Raw genomic sequence first — 15,694 nt, forward strand, 5'->3', positions numbered from 1 at the left:
GCAGAGTTGTTGTAAAGATCCCCAAGAGAGCTGGTGATGGCCTACTGTCAGCGAGGGAAGATTTGCCTCCATCAAAATCACTCCCTTGCTTCAGAGGTCCTTAGTGGGAGTTGCTGGATAGCAGGTGGCAGCTGAAATCACAAAACGCTGGGGCCAGGAACAGTTGCCTGAATAATCCTGGCATCACACGCACCACCCAATGTTATTTTTGTGCTGCCTGGTATTAGTTTCATTCCTGGAGTCTTTTGTAAGTAGGTTTGGGAGCTTCGTGAGAAGCTGTGACGTGGGATACAGTTATTTTACAGACGTAAATGTGAACTCCTTTGAACTCCCCCTGGCTTGTATGAGTGCTAAAGATGAGATAACAAAAAATGTTAGATAACGAAAAGGGTCCCTTTCAGAGGAATGCATTTAATAATATTCCTTATAAACAACAATAGTACTTTGTAAAGTGCTCTAGATAATATACAGCAGTATTCACAAAAGGACAATCATTCATCCTCCTCTTCATCCCCCCCTTCGCCTTCTTCAGCTGAACTCCTGCAAATGAAAAGAGAAGACGAGGTTAAAATTGAACCAATTGAACTGGATTCTACTCCGACGAGTGTGGCAAACTCCCCCCCCCCCAGTGCCATTGCTGCGGCAGACTTAAGAACTGGGGCCCAGCCTTTTTGTTCTGTATTGCTGTTTCCGCTCTTCGATTACCCTTTTGAAAGTCGGATGCCTACAATCTCCGACATTGGAGAGGCTGTGCCCCTGAATACCAGCGCTGGGAATCAGAAGTGGACTGAACTCGGGTCACGCTAGCGGGTTTCGCATTAGCATCTGGCTGGTGTGAGAAAGGTGGTGACCTTTGTCCTGAGCTCTCCTGGGCACGTTGTCAACACAAAAATTATTCTGAGGCTCTGTACACACACACACACACCTTTAAAGCTCATTCAGATGAGTTCCAATGGGAACCGTAGTTTGCTAAGGGTTGCTGGAAATTGTAACTCTGTGAGGGGTAAACTACAGCCTTCTTATGGACTGACCAGGCATTCAATAAGAGCACCGCCAAACCAGAGGGCTCAATGCTTCAGTAATGTGGAGGAGTGGGTGGGCTGGGACAGGGACAGGGACAAAAGATTTAGACCTCCAACCCAGATGGTGGTCAGACGCAGGACCTCAGCTATACCTTGTCCTGCTCACCACCACCACTGAAATTGGGACTGAGAGCCAGTGTGGTGTAGTGGTTAAGAGCGGTAGACTCCTAATCTGGGGAACCGGGTTTGCGTCTCCGCTCCTCCACATGCAGCTGCTGGGTGACCTTGGGCTAGTCACACTTCTCTGAAGTCTCTCAGCCTCACTCACCTCACAGAGTGTTTGTTGTGGAGGAGGAAGGGAAAGGAGAATGTTAGCCGCTTTGAGACTCCTTCGGGTAGTGATAAAGTGGGATATCAAATCCAAATTCTTCATCTTCGCCGCTGCCTATTGCTTGCCCACCAGACACATCCTGGCACCATCACCCAATGTCACCACACAGCTGGGAGATTAGGACCACAGATAAGAAACAAGGACCCTGTAGCGGGTGAACCCTTCACTGTTAGGTTGAAGGTAGTAATTTCACTAAAACTCTCCTTATCTCCTTTTGGAAGGGGTGGGCTGTGCATTTAACAGCTGGTGGCATGCAGAAATTCAGTATAGTTATTAAAGGTGTACGAGGCCTTGCCATAAAAAAATAATAAGGTAGCAGCTGTATGTGGCAGGAGAGACCCACACAATCTGGTACAAAAAGAGAAGAGGGTCTGCAATCTGCAGTGGAACCAATACTTTTCCGCCTTGTCGGAGCTCCCCAGAGGACATAGTCATGTCTCAATCCTGTGTATGCTCACTTAGAGCAAGTCCCATTGGAACATACATTTGAAACAACACAAAAGGGATCAGGATGCACATTTCCATATAGACACACCTGTTCTGCAACAGGCAGGCTACAGACCACATCTAGCCTTCCTACGGAAATGTTCCAGACTGGTCCCGCTTCTTTGCTCAGTTCCCCACTTCTCTCCACGACTCCACAATCTTTTCCTGTGGTTTGCCAGCATGAACCAATTCTGGCCTGCTAGTTTAGTTTATGATGCTGCAGGTGTATACACCAGGCATCTTGCAGTACCTAAACACAGCCTCCTAAGGTAGCATTATTGATGCTGTTGCAAGACCTTTGTTGGCAAACTTTGGCAGAGATAATAGATTAGTGTTTGTAGAGCAGGAATATTTTACCATAAACTTAGGAACAGGTTCCGGGGGTGGGGGGTGGGGGAAGCAAATTATACAACCACCTAGGAGGTTGATGTTCTGTGCAGAAGAGTTTGGATTTGATGTCCCACTTTATCACTACCCGAAGGTGTCTCAAAAGTGGCTAACATTCTCCTTTCCCTTCCTCCTCCACAACAAACACTCTGTGAGGTGAGTGAGGCTGAGAGACTTCAGAGAAGTGTGACTAGCCCAAGGTCGCCCAGCAGCTGCATGTGGAAGGAACGGAGATGCGAACCCGGTTCCCCAGATTACGAGACTACAGCTCTTAACCACAACACCACACGGGCACCCTAAGCAAGTCCTATGACTTCCTCATTCTTGTCCCTGGATTTGGTCCCAGGGGGCATTAGCTGCTGATATCTACAGGGGAAGGAGTCTAAATCTCCCTCGTTTGAGGTAGTAAGTGTGCAGAAAGAAAAGAACAAGCAAATATAACAAGCAAATACAAACACTACCCAAGTTGCAATGCCTCCAAGATCGACTTCCTAGAAAGGGATCTCTGCCCACCTGAGGAGATCTAAACCTAGATCTGATAGAGGAAACCCGATTCATATGTTGTTTTTGGGGAAAGTACTGATTTCAAACTACAAATACCCATGCGTATTATTGATTAACTGAGCTTCTGCCTCCCTCCAGCAAAAGTCTCCCCCCCCAAAAAAAACCAAAGCCTGCCCCCTGCATGCTCCTAAGAGGTATTTCCCCCCCAAAAAAAAGCTCAACAAATTTAGGGAGCAACAACTTTGGGCTGCTCTCCCCAACAAAAATCATGGCTGCACCCATGTAAATGCCCTGTATTCCTTCAAAAAGTCTTCAGAGGGAGGGATATCCAGATAAAACTCCTTCCCCTGCCATAGGACTTCTATCAGTTTGGAACTAGAGATGGAGAATAGTTATTTTCAGAGAGATGAAGGCAGGTAGTTTGAAATTGGTGTTGCTGCTCAGAATGTGCGCACATTTTTGCCTCTAGCCGAACAGGTTTTGCAGGGTTTTGTATTGCCTAATGCACACACACACACACACACTTGCAAAACCTGCTGATCAGAGAGTGGGAAACACAAGAAATATGTGTCTAAACTCTGGGGTGGGAAGCCTCTTCCTGAATACTTCCAACTCTTTTTTTTCCTGCTTGTCTCTAGGTTTTAAGTTTCCAGTGGTTTTCCTGACTTGTCTTTTAAACAAATATATACTGGAGATCCACTTTAAAAACAAAACCTAAAACAAAAAATGGAAAAGCCTCCAGTTTGCTTAGAGAGAGATGGACAGCACCCTATAGTCTGATTTGCAAAGAAGCCACGGAATGCAATTCTGCCAGAAACATGTCATGTCCATGAAAACTGCTGCGGGAAAGAAAATGTTTCTTTGCATAGCACTTGCAAAATGTCTGGGGCTACGGTATCAGAAAGACAAAACCCTTCATGCCGAACAGAATAAAAGATGGAAAGCCAATGGGACTGGCTGTTGATCAAAGGAAGGGGGCCGGGCGGGAGGAAATCACCTTCTCCAGATATTACGAAGCAAAGAAATGTTTTGATTTCTGAGCCTCTACGTTAAATGAAAAAACCCATCAAATGCCACCCAGAAGTGGACTGCTTCTGCTCCTCAACCCCTCCTCCACTTTCTTTCCTCCACAGCTCAGTTCCTTTCTCCTTTTCCAGTAATGCACGTTGTTTCGTTTTGTTTCTAACAATAACTACATTAATAAGGTTAGGAAAACCTTTGCACAATTTTATTAGGACTTGTTGGACAAGAGATTGCAAAGGAGGACAATATAATATTCTTGTATGCGACAACCGCGGCTAGGACTTTGTTAGCCCAAAAATGGAAAACCCAGGAATTACCAACGATTGAAGAATGGCAGACAAAAATGATGGACTATGTGGAACTAGCAAGACTGACTAGCAGGATCCGGAATCAGGGAGAAACAAGGTTCCAAAAAGACTGGAGTAAATTTGTGGAATATATGGAAAAGAACTGTAGAAGTTTAAAGACACTTGCAGGACTGAAATAAATCCTACGAATTGACTATAATTGGATGGAATAAAGGAACTGCGAGATAAGAGTTGAAAAGAAAACCAAATGAGGGGAGGGAGGGAAGTCAAGCTTGGCAGAGCATTGGGAATGAGAGAATTGGGAAGAACTGACAAAAAGATAATTGTGTTTGTGGTATTTGTTTTTTTGAATGTTTGTTTGTTTTGTTTATCGTTTTTTAATGTATTTGGAAAACTCAATAAATTGCTTTTTTTTTAAAAAAAAAAGAGGAAAACCTTTGCACAATTCTCTACGCTTTGAAGATCGTGAATCTGCGATGGGGTGCATTATGTAACCGAGCTCTAAAAATCAAACCATCTGAAGCAGGGGTGGGGAAACTTTTCTCTGATTGAAGGCAACCTTTGGGGCACATACGGCAGTGCTGGGTGGGGTCGGAGGCAAGAGTGCGGAAAGCAATACAGTAAATGCGAGGTTTGCAAAGTAGGCGAGTTTCTGCCTGCACTCACACAACCCTCTCTGTCCTCCATCCAGAGAACCAAGAATCCCAAGGGCCAGATATTTGGAGCCTGGGCTTGAGGTTTGCCCACCTCTGGTTTGAATGGAAGAAGGAACTGACTCTGGCATTACTTACGGTTTCTTTGACCCACTATCATCTTCTGCCCCTGAAGACCTGATGAGCAAGAGAGAAAAGCAGGAGTTATGGTCACTGCAGCTGATCAATACATCCCTTCCTTCCCTCCCCTAAATTGCAGCTGTGTGTGCTTTAACTCCATGTCATGTTCATGGCCACATTTGGGGCAGTGGAAAAGAGCAACTTTTGGATTCCAAGCACAGTAGGCAGATGAAAAGGGGACCGGGTTCCTGCCCCTTTAATCGTTATGCGGCCAGGCACGGTGCTAGGGCTTTTTGCGCCCTAGGCTAAATCACCTTCTGGCGCCTCCCCCCGGCACATGCGTTATGACGCGTGCAGAACGCCGCTGCGTCCCCTCCATAGGCGGGAGGGCGCTGAGCTCTCATTTCGGCTCACGCGCCTCCTGCCTATGGAGGGGACGCTGTGAGCTCTTCAGCTGCCGCGGCAGCGAGCAAATGGCGGCGTCGGCAGCAACAGCGCCCATAGCTGAAGGCTTCAGCTACGGGCGCTGCCGCCGCCACTGCCGCCACTCACTCATTGCTCCCAGCGCTGGCAGCAGCGCGGGCGGGCGGCGGGCAGGCTCGACAGCGCCCCCTCCATTTCGGCGCCCTAGGCCAAGGCCTAGTTTGTCTAAATGGAGGCACCGGCCCTGTATGCGGCAGAGCAAAATTTCAGACAGCAACGAGTGATCCTTGCTGAAATCCCCTCTTCTGCATAGCCTTGCCCTCTTTTTGCTTCTGGACACTCCTAATTCCCAAGGTGTGGAAGCAGAGTTGCTGTTCCCTCGCAGCTTGAAGCAAACTGAGTGCTGTGAAATAACCCACATCTCTGAGCACCCTCTCCGTGTTAAAAACGGAGATATGAAAGCAAGGAGCTAAATGGCACCTTAAACCTAGGTTGGGGGCGCAACAACAGAAAGCCTAGGCGTGCTTTTTTAATAGCAAGAACGCAAAGCTGAAAATGAATGAACTGCAGCTAAAATACTATGTTCATTTTCCACATGGTCTAGTCCTTCCCCTGCTCAGCCCCCTAATATTCTTAAGAGGGTCTCTTCTCCAGTCTTCAGAGAGTAGCTGGAAGTGGGGAGGCTGAAAAAGGTCCTCCTTTCCTTCCACTCTGCAGTTTTTATCTGAATTCTTAGGCACGGTTCTCCGCCAGAGCTCAAAAACTACTTGCGCTAATGAAATTCCCTGTCGCAAAACACACCTAGAACAATGGGAATTTTGAACACTGGACCCTCTTCCCTTCCCTAATCTGATTATCTAATCTAAACTGGTCTTAAAAAACTGGAGGCTGTTCAGCAGCACTAGATTTTCACCACAAAGATATCCCGTCCTAGAAACTTGGGAGCGGGGGACTCAAAGCAATCCCCCCATTTGCCTCTTTACAGATTAAATTCTTTTCTTCCTATGTTTTTTGGGAACAGATCCCTTCTCTTATTCTCCTTTTTTTTAAAAAAAAGGAAGAAGAAAATGTGCTACAGTAGCATGCAAAGCACCCTGTATTAAGTTGGGGGGTGGGGAAGAGTAGAGATGTGCATATCTGATGTCTTTTTAAAATATATAATCTGGCGAGCCTTTCTTCTAGCAGACTGCCTTACAGATCAGCTGTAAAATTTGATTTTTAAAAAGCCCAAACATTTGCTAGTTACTTACTCTGGCTTCGGAGCTGGAGGTGGGGGTTCTGGCGCCCTGATTAAGAGAGAAAAAGGAGATGTTAAAGAGGGTCTGCTGCCATCTTCCTTCCTCATTATGGTTTACTTGTTTTTGTCACTGCAGGATGCTTTGATTAATTCAATAACCTAAGCAACCATTCCCTCTTTTGCCTGAGACATCCTAGGCATCTTCAGATACAGTCATACCTTGGAGTTCTAAGAGAATCTGTTCCGGAAGTCTGTTAGACTTCCAAAATGCTTGGAAACCAAAGCACCGCTTCTGATTGGCTGCAGGAAGCTCCTGCAGCCAATCAGAGGCTGCAGAAGCCCCGTCGGACGTTCGGCTTCCAAAAATAGTTTGCAAACCGGAACAGTCACTTCCGGGTTTGCGGCGTTCGGGAGCCAAAATGTTCAACTTGCAAGGCGTTCAGGATCCAAGGTACGATTGTACAATCAAACCTCGGTTGTCAAACGTAATCCATTCCGGAAGACCATTTGACTTCCGAAATGTTCGTCAACCGAGGCGTGGCTGTTGCAAGAGCTTCTTGCACTCAAGCGGAAGACGCGTTGGATGTTCGGCTTCTGAAAGACATTTGAAAACCGGAGCATTTACTTCCGGGTTTTCAGCGTTCGGGAGCCAAAACATATGATAACAGAGCTGTTGGGGGACTGAGGTACGACTGTCCTTCAAGGAAACTTTCCCCACAAGGCTGATTCCTAGTTCCATATTCAATACAGCAGCCTGTGTCACATGCAATCTGATAAGGATCAAAATGTGCGCACCCCAAAATAAGCTTTGGATCAACTCAAATGGCAAATTCCAATGCAACAAAGACTGCTTTGAATAAGACAAGCTAGCAAAGGGCTCAGCAAGGTTTATCTTGCCTGGGCCGGATCCATACTGTGGAGATCCCTCTGTGAGCCAGACTGCGCCAGCGTCTGCATCTGCACAGACGCGATTTTTGACATCTGAGCATGTGCAGGAGCGATTTCCGACGCCGCGGAAGCGAGTCCCCTCACCGCACTGTGCCGGTTTTTGCTCAGTGCGCGAGCAGGCAGCTCAGTTCGGGGGCGGCTCGTGAGGCAGTAAAACGACCTCTGTCAGGCCGCTTCTGGCCCATGGGCCTTAGGTTGCTGACCCCTGGGCTAGCATAAAGGAGGGAAAGAAGGAGAAGAACACGAAAACACTTCAGTGTGGAATGTGGGGTTCTTCGAAAAGCAGCATCTCTTCAGGATTTCAGGCAAGAGTCTAAAATCAGTGCAAAAAATGTTGATTCGCACCAGCCTCTCTCTCTATTAATCTAGCGACACCCACACAATGATTTTCCCATCCTAGTGTTGTCCCAAAACTTTCCCCCTTCATCCCTGGAAAGTCCAAAACAGCCAGAATAAACAACAACAACGACAATCCACATTCAAAGGGGGAAAGATTTGGGACAACCTGAGGGGGAGGGGGAGGTTCCACTTTTTGCTCTGGTGTGATAAAGGTAAAGGTAAAGGGACCCCTGACCATTAGGTCCAGTCGTGACCGACTCTGGGGTTGCGCGCTCATCTCGCATTATTGGCCGAGGGAGCCGGCGTATAGCTTCCAGGTCATGTGGCCAGCACGAGAAAGCCGCTTCTGGCAAACCAGAGCAGCACATGGAAACGCCATTTATCTTCCTGCTATAGCGGTTCCTATTTATCTACTTGCATTTTGACGTGCTTTCGAACTGCTAGGTTGGCAGGAGCTGGGACCAAGCAACGGGAGCTCACCCCGTCACAGGGATTCGAACCACCGACCTTCTGATCAGCAAGCCCTAGGCTCAGTGGTTTAGCCCACAGCGCCACCTGGGTCCCTCTGGTGTGAACAGGCCCTTAAATATCACTGGGACGCAGAATACCCTACATTCGGATGTTGTGCAGGGGGAAGTACTGTAGACCCGGAGAGCAACAGATCTGCTTAAGTGTGATTCAGATGCCAAGCAACTCAGGTGTCTTGCTGATGGAGTTGTCAACCCTCCAGGTTGTATCCCAATGCCTAGCTGCAAGAGGAAAAAGTTAGAGCCCAGGCTGATAATTCTGCGGTTGCATAATAATACTCACAGTTTCTTTGAACTCTCCTTTTTAACGGGGGGCTCTTCAACTCTGTCCAAGCAAGAAAAACAGAGGTTAAGGGAAGTCGATTGCGCTCAAGGATTGCACTCCCTTCACTCTCCTCGTGGTCATCACATAAAAAGCCAGCTCCAAATATAGCAATTTATTTGACGCTGCTCATGATATGAGCTGCTGTCCTAGACAGGTGTGTTGTAAAATTGGGCACAGGGGAAGGTATTATGCCAACACAAACCCAATTACCTGGGAGCAATTCCCTTTGAACACAACAGAGCTTACTTCCGAGTAGCCTTCATGAATAGTGTCAGGGGTTGTTGCGACTACTCTAGAGTAACGACTTTCCACATGCTTGTCTTTTAACAGTCTTTATTGGTGCACTCTATTTACAGTGTAACGAGCTGTTGGATGCATGTCTGCTCGTTCCGATCCAGAATCTGGCACTGCCCCTTTGCGCGATTTCGACCAACATAATAGCCTCGGGACAGTTAATCTCCTCCCCTTTCTCCTCCTCCTTAATTCCGGTGCCGGGGGAAAGGGTCTACGCTCCGTCTTTTCCCTGTCCCCCCTTTCCGCCTCTCTCTCTTCCCACCTGTGGAGCAGGGGCTCTCCCATGCTGCCAGAGACCTGGCACTCTCTCTCCGTTTCCTGACTAGCCCCTTGGCTGCTTGGGGAGGAACTGCTCCTGATGAGAGGGGGAGGTTTTCTATATTCTCTCCCCCTTACAAATAGGGTTGCGGTTTTTTTAAAAAAAACAACCACAACAACATTGTAGGTGTATCGTGCAACAAGTTCTTGACACAATAGTAGTGTGTTGGGGTGGATTTATTCTGCTTTACTTTGTTTTGTGACGCTTCCCACGTACTACCACGTTATGTTTGTCCAGCGGGGCTGAAGCACCACAAAAGCAGGAGAAAAGCAAACCAGAACTTTTGTGGTATAAAAAGCTAGGGGATTTCACCAGGAAGTTACAGGATAGGCATTGCCTGGAAATGAAGCAGTGTTACTATTTGCAAGCACAAACGGTATTGAATGTGAATTAGTGTATGACCCCCCAATAGCACAAATCAGCATGAATGTGCAGTAAATAAGATGTCTGAAGGGGTCCTCAGTTTCATTTTAAGTGGGGCTTCAGATCTTGCCTTGCCAAAGCCCCAAACAAGCCCCTCTTCACTTTCTACACTAACCCTTCAGACTACATTGACATGGAATGATAGCAAAAGCCGATTGGACCAAACTAGCTAGTACTAGCCTAATTTCCCTTTCTTTGCTAAACAACAGGAGAGGCTTGGAGACTGATTCGGTTTAGAAAGGGCTGAGGACTGGGAGTGTGAGATTATTCCCCTTTCCAAATACATAATCCGTTAGGGAGCAGAATCCTTTTTGGAATACAAAACTTAAAGAGAGAATTTTCGCAACATCTCTTGCTTTGCAAACCAGCAAAACCACAAACGTAACCCAGTAGCAGCAGTTTGCACCCCGGGCGGACCCCAATTTTTAAACCTAGGGCATGACTAACAGCCCAGAGTCGTACTGCAAGGGGTTACTTACACTTTTACTGAACTGGGCTTTTCCGCAGGGGGTGGTTCCCTGGAAAACAGAGAAGAGCAGAAGTTAGGTTGCATGGCGGTCAAGTCTGAAGGGTTTCGAAACTTAGCACAGTTAGAACTCGGCTACATTGGCGCAGGGTTTATCGCCAACGGGATTTCCCTGTATGAAGTTTTCAACGCGCTTCTAATGGAATCGCTTCTTTGATGCGTCTAGATCTGGTCTGAGTTAAGACTCTGGGTCAGGCATGTCCAAAGTCCGTTCCGTGGGCCTAATCTGGCCCGCCGGTCAATTTAATCCGCCCCCCCATGGCAGTATATGTCCTTGGGTAAAATCCTAAAAAAAAGCTGAGCAACTTTGGGTTTAAATTGTAAAAAAAACACCAACTCAACAACTTCAATCCTTAAAAAAGCTCAACATGTTCACTTCATCAAATCTGACCCTCTTTGAGAAAAGTTTGGGCACCCCTGCTCTGGGTGTATGTTTAAAATTCTGGTGGATCTGCAAAGTGGCACTACGCAAATTTGGCCTGCGATGGTTCACTTCTCATAGCCGGGATTTGGTTTAAAGCAGAAAATGAAATTGGGCAAATGAGGCTGTTTGTCATGTATGTATTTCTTTACTGAGCCTAATCTATCATCTATCTATCATCTACAGCAGGCACGTCCAACAGGTAGATTGTGATCTACCAGTAGATCACTGGATGTCTGTGGTAGATCACTGCTAGATCACTGGCACCCCTAAAAAAAGCTCACCCAAATTTTTCCTCCTCCTTAAAAAAAGCTGAACTATGACCTGAAGCCCTAAACAAAAATGGGCCTCCCTCCCTCCTAAAAGAAGCTCAACAAGTTTGACCTAAACCCCAAAAAACAGGGCTTCCCTTCCTTAAAAAAACTCAACAGCTTTGCCCTGAACCCCCCAAAAGGGGGTAGATCACTCCCAGTTTTTAACTCTGTGAGTAGATCAGAGTCTCTTGGGAGTTGGCCACCCCTGATCTACGGTATGTATCTATCATCTATCTATCTATCATCTACAGTATCTATCCATCTATCATCTACGGCAGGGGTCCCCAGACTACGGCCCGGGGGCCGGATGCGGCCCAATTGGCCTGCCAATCCGGCCCATGACGACCCCCGCCGCCCGCTCTTACGGCGCGCAGCGCGGCAGCGCTCTTCCGGGTTGGGAAAAAAGCGCCGAAAATCCTTTGTGCGCATGCGTATGGGCCTCTCCCGACCCGGAAGAGGTCATTTATGGTGCACTTCCGGGTTGGGGGAGGCCCATACGCATGCGCACAACGGATTTTCGGCGCTTTTTCCACCCTGGAAGCGCGCCGCCGCGCCAGTAAGCGCCCGTGTGCATGCTCCCCCGCCCCGCACAGGCGCGCGCTCCCCCGTCCTCCGGCCCGCCGCGCGATCGGCGCGGTGGGAACCGGCCCAAACGCCGGTAAGTCTGGGGACCCCTGATCTACGGTATCTATCTATCTATTTTCTTTCTATACCGCCCTATACCCAGAGGTCTCAGGGTGGTCCATATAAAATATCAAATACATAAAATCCAAACAAAAGCAACAACCCAAGAACCCCCCCCCCCAAAAAGCCAGCTTTTTAAAAAGGGTATAGGATGTAGATCAAGTCAGCCAAAGGCCTGGTTAAAAAGGAATTGTTTTTTGCCTGGCCCCTAAAGGTGTATAGTGAAGGCGTCAGGCAAACTTCCCTGGGGAGAGAATTCCACAGATGGGGAGCCACTGCAGAGAAGGCCCCGTTCTCGTGTTACCACCCGCTGGACCTCTCAATGAGAAGGCACACGGAGGAGGGCCTCAGAAGATGATCTCAGGGTCCGGGTAGGTTCATATGGGAAGAGGCGGTCCTTGAGGTATTGCAGCCCTGAGCCGTTTCAGGCTTTATAGGTCGAAACCATCACTTTGAATTGGGCCCGGAAACTAATTGGTAGCCAGTGCAGCTGGAGCAGGATCGGTGTAATATGCTCAAACCGTCTTGCTCCAGTGAGCAACCTGACCGCTGAATTCTGCAGCAGCTGAAGTTTCCGAACCATCTTCAGAGGCAGCTTGTCGCTTTTGCAAGCCTGGGGCAAGTGCGGAGAACAAGGATCTGTGCCAGGGTGGTCCAACTTTTCTCTACCAAGTGGGCCGCAAGAGTACTTCCGACACAGAATGTGCAGGCTGCACACTGCCTTCTCACGCTGGGGGCAGGGAGTCAGGCCAAAATGTGACACACAGCCCAGCTCTCGCACTGCCTTCCCAAAGCCAGCTATGCAAGGCAAGGCGTAGGGTTTGGGGAAGGAGGCGCAAGCCTCTGGCAAGGCCCTAGAACCCTCCCACCTCCTTCCCAAAGCTGAGAAAGCGCCAACTAAGTTTTAGGACAGAGGACCCTGTCAGAGCCTTCACCCCCCTCCTTCCCAAAGCCCAGTGCCTTACCCAGCTCTGGGGAGGCAGCACGAGGGCTCGGTGGGGGCGTCAAATGTTGCCAAGGGCAACAAGTAAAGCCTCGAGGGCCACATGTGTCAGACCTCCCTGATCTATGCCAGGGGTCCCCAAACTTACCCAGCTTTGGGCCAGTTCCTCCAGCGCCAATCATGCGGTGGGCCGGGGAACGTGCTCCCATACGGGCGTGCACTCGCTTTTTCTGGCGCGGCGCCGGAAATGGCTTCTGCGCATGCGCAGACACCATTTTCGGTGCACTTCTAGGGTGGCGCAACACCAGAAATAGCCTGTGCGCATGCGTATGGGAGCACATTCCCCTACCCTCTGGCCCGCATGTGCGCACCAGCTATTTCTGGTGCCATGCCAACCCAGAGGTGGGCAACCACACCGCGGCATGCCGGTAAGAGCGGTCGGCGGGGTCCGCACAATTGGCTCACGTGGGCAGCATCCGTCCCCGGGCCTTAGTTTGGGGACCCCTGATCTATGCATTGCATAGTGCTGAAGTCTCCATGTCTTGATTCAGTATGCCCTGACTGATAGGCAGGGCTCTTTGCCTTAAACTGCTGTAAAACAGGCAAAAATGCAAAGGAGGAGGGCCCCTGACCATCAGGTCCAGTCGTGTCCGACTCTGGGGTTGCGGTGCTCATCTCGCTCTATAGGCCGAGGGAGCCAGCGTTTGTCCGCAGACAGCTTCCGGGTCATGTGGCCAGCATGACAAAGCTGCTTCTGGCAAACCAGAGCAGCGCACGGAAACACCGTTTACCTTCCCGCCGGAGCGGTCCCTATTTATCTACTTGCACTTTGATGTGCTTTCGAACTGCTAGGTGGGCAGGAGCTGGGACCGAGCAACGGGAGCTCACCCCGTTGCAGGGATTCGAACTGCCGACCTTCTGATCAGCAAGCCCTAACCACCCTGCTATGAAAAGTTGCATCTGCTGAACCTGTGCTGGTTACACAGCTGCCAGGAAAGGAAGAAGACGAAAAAGGTGACTCAATCTATCCACACATACCCCAGATTTCATTTGCAGCCATAAGAGCAAAAATGTGTGTGTGTGTTGAAGGAAGGAAGGAAGGAAGGAAGGAAGGAAGGAAGGAAGGAAGGAAGGAAGGAAGGAAGGAAGGAAGGAAGTTGCAAGTCATACAAGTCTGGTCACAGCTCGTTCGTTTCTACCTTGATTTGGCCCAGTTGAATATATCGTCCTCATCCGAGGTATCTTCATCGTGCAGTTTACCAATCATGCTCCTTCTCCGAGCATCATCCAGAGGCTGATACATGTCTTTGAGCCAAAGAGGCTTGTCGACAGAACCCTGAGAAGGAAGAAGGGATGTGAGAATGGGAGGGAGCCTTTTGAGAGTTAGGACTGTCAGAATCAAGACCGGAGCCAACATGCCTGTTGGCCTCTCCAATGTTGTTGGGCTAATACAACTCCTATCATCCATGGCCGTTACCCAGGATGGCTGTGGCTGATGGGAGTCCAACAGCATTTGCAGCACAGGTAAGAATGGGGGGGGAGGTTTACGCGGTCCTACATTTTAACGCGAACTTTCCTAATTCACGCTCCCCAAACCAATATGCCAACTGAAATGTAGCAATCCTACACAATTAGCATTTTGCATACTGTATTTCGCAGAGGGGTTCTCCCACGAATATGCATGCATCAAAGGGATAGTGCAAACATGCTTTTATTAGCCAAACATGGGCTTGAGATGCTTCTATTCAGAAAACTGCATTGAAATAACGCATACAGATTTTTACACTGTTGTTGTTCTTTTTTAAATTGCAAACAGATGCAGAAATTGGGCAAACTCAGGTTAAGATTGGGAAAATGAGAAATGGGAAGAAGCGGAAACTGGCAGAATCTTGAGAGGCAGTAATATTTCTCATTGTCAGATTTGGGGACAAACAACAGCCGATCACTGCCTCCATCATTCCCATAGCTGTCAAGTTCTCCCTTTTTTTAAGGGAAATTCCCTTATGCTGAATAGGCTTCCTCGCGAGAAAAGGGAAAACTTGGCAGCTATGCATTCCCAAAGGACTTCTGGCTGTTCACTGACACCAGATCAGGGTTTCCCAAACTTGGGCCGCCAATTGCTTCTGGACTACAATTCCCATCATCCCTGATCACTGGTCCTGCTAGCTAGGGATGATGGGAGTTGTAGTCCACCAACTCCCTGGACTAGATGCTTAGTAAGGGAAATGAGCGGGGGCTTGCCCAAGGTCACACAACGCATCCCTAGTTCAGATGGAAACGGGGACCCAAATCTCTCAAACCCAATGAGACGATTTACCTGTCTGTCTTTCTTCCTTCTGCCCAGAAAGGTCCTTTAATGTTTAAAAAAAACAGGGGGGGGGGAGAAATGTGTGTGCTTGGTATTAGTTCTAGGAAGATGTAAAAGACCTTTTGATGGTGTGTGCAGATACCTTATGAATGAGCAACAAACAAAATTTTGAATCTCAGTGCAACGCTTTACGAATTCCCGCCTCTTAAATTTGAGGTCCGGGTTTTAAAATGTAATGACTGCCATTTGTACACTTCTTCCACAAATGTTTCGGGTACTTTTTCACATTAATGTGAGAGAAATTCATTATGGTAGCATAAAGCTGTCCTGGCTATTGGAAACACCTGAAAATGAGACATGAATCTCTCTGCCTGTCTGTCTCTCAAAAGCCTTTGTCAATTATTAGGGCTGTTCTCTGTATGCACAAGGAACATGCAAATGGCAAGTAATTCCTGCCGCCCCACATTGAACTTTGAGATGGATGTCCGAAATGCGCCTCCATGCATACTGCGGTAGGTGCATAGACAATGCTTCTGCTTGCCTTCCTGAACATATGGTAACAAAATTACTCCGAAGTGACTAAAGTCCACCTACGGACCACCAACAAATCCAAAATTTGGCACACACACGACCACTGATTACTAGACCAGTTTAAAAGGAAGACACTGGCACACCTCTCCGTAGAAACATGGGGTTTTAGGTGTCTCTTAAGACAAAAGGCTGCTAAGGCAGGGCGTGTTGAATTTTCCAACTTTGAAATTCCCAAAAT

The 15,694-nt window shown here is 48.2% G+C and overlaps 1 protein-coding gene across 1 annotated transcript in view; it reads right to left on the bottom strand.

Moving 5' to 3' along the window:
- Nucleotides 1-425: 425 nt before the first annotated feature.
- LRRC37A (leucine rich repeat containing 37A) overlaps nucleotides 426-15,694 on the bottom strand; it is a 32,551-nt gene continuing 17,282 nt past the window's right edge. The window contains exons 11-17 of the mRNA XM_035137105.2: nucleotides 14,935-14,968; nucleotides 13,817-13,953; nucleotides 10,209-10,247; nucleotides 8,652-8,693; nucleotides 6,568-6,603; nucleotides 4,913-4,951; nucleotides 426-540 (exon numbers count right to left, since the gene is read on the bottom strand). Coding sequence (XP_034992996.2) covers nucleotides 492-540; nucleotides 4,913-4,951; nucleotides 6,568-6,603; nucleotides 8,652-8,693; nucleotides 10,209-10,247; nucleotides 13,817-13,953; nucleotides 14,935-14,968 — 376 coding nt within the window. The 3' untranslated portion in view covers nucleotides 426-491. The remainder of the gene's footprint in view (nucleotides 541-4,912; nucleotides 4,952-6,567; nucleotides 6,604-8,651; nucleotides 8,694-10,208; nucleotides 10,248-13,816; nucleotides 13,954-14,934; nucleotides 14,969-15,694) is intronic.

The sequence above is a fragment of the Zootoca vivipara genome, chromosome 13 (assembly GCF_963506605.1).
Source record: "Zootoca vivipara chromosome 13, rZooViv1.1, whole genome shotgun sequence".
NCBI classification, from domain to species: domain Eukaryota; kingdom Metazoa; phylum Chordata; class Lepidosauria; order Squamata; family Lacertidae; genus Zootoca; species Zootoca vivipara.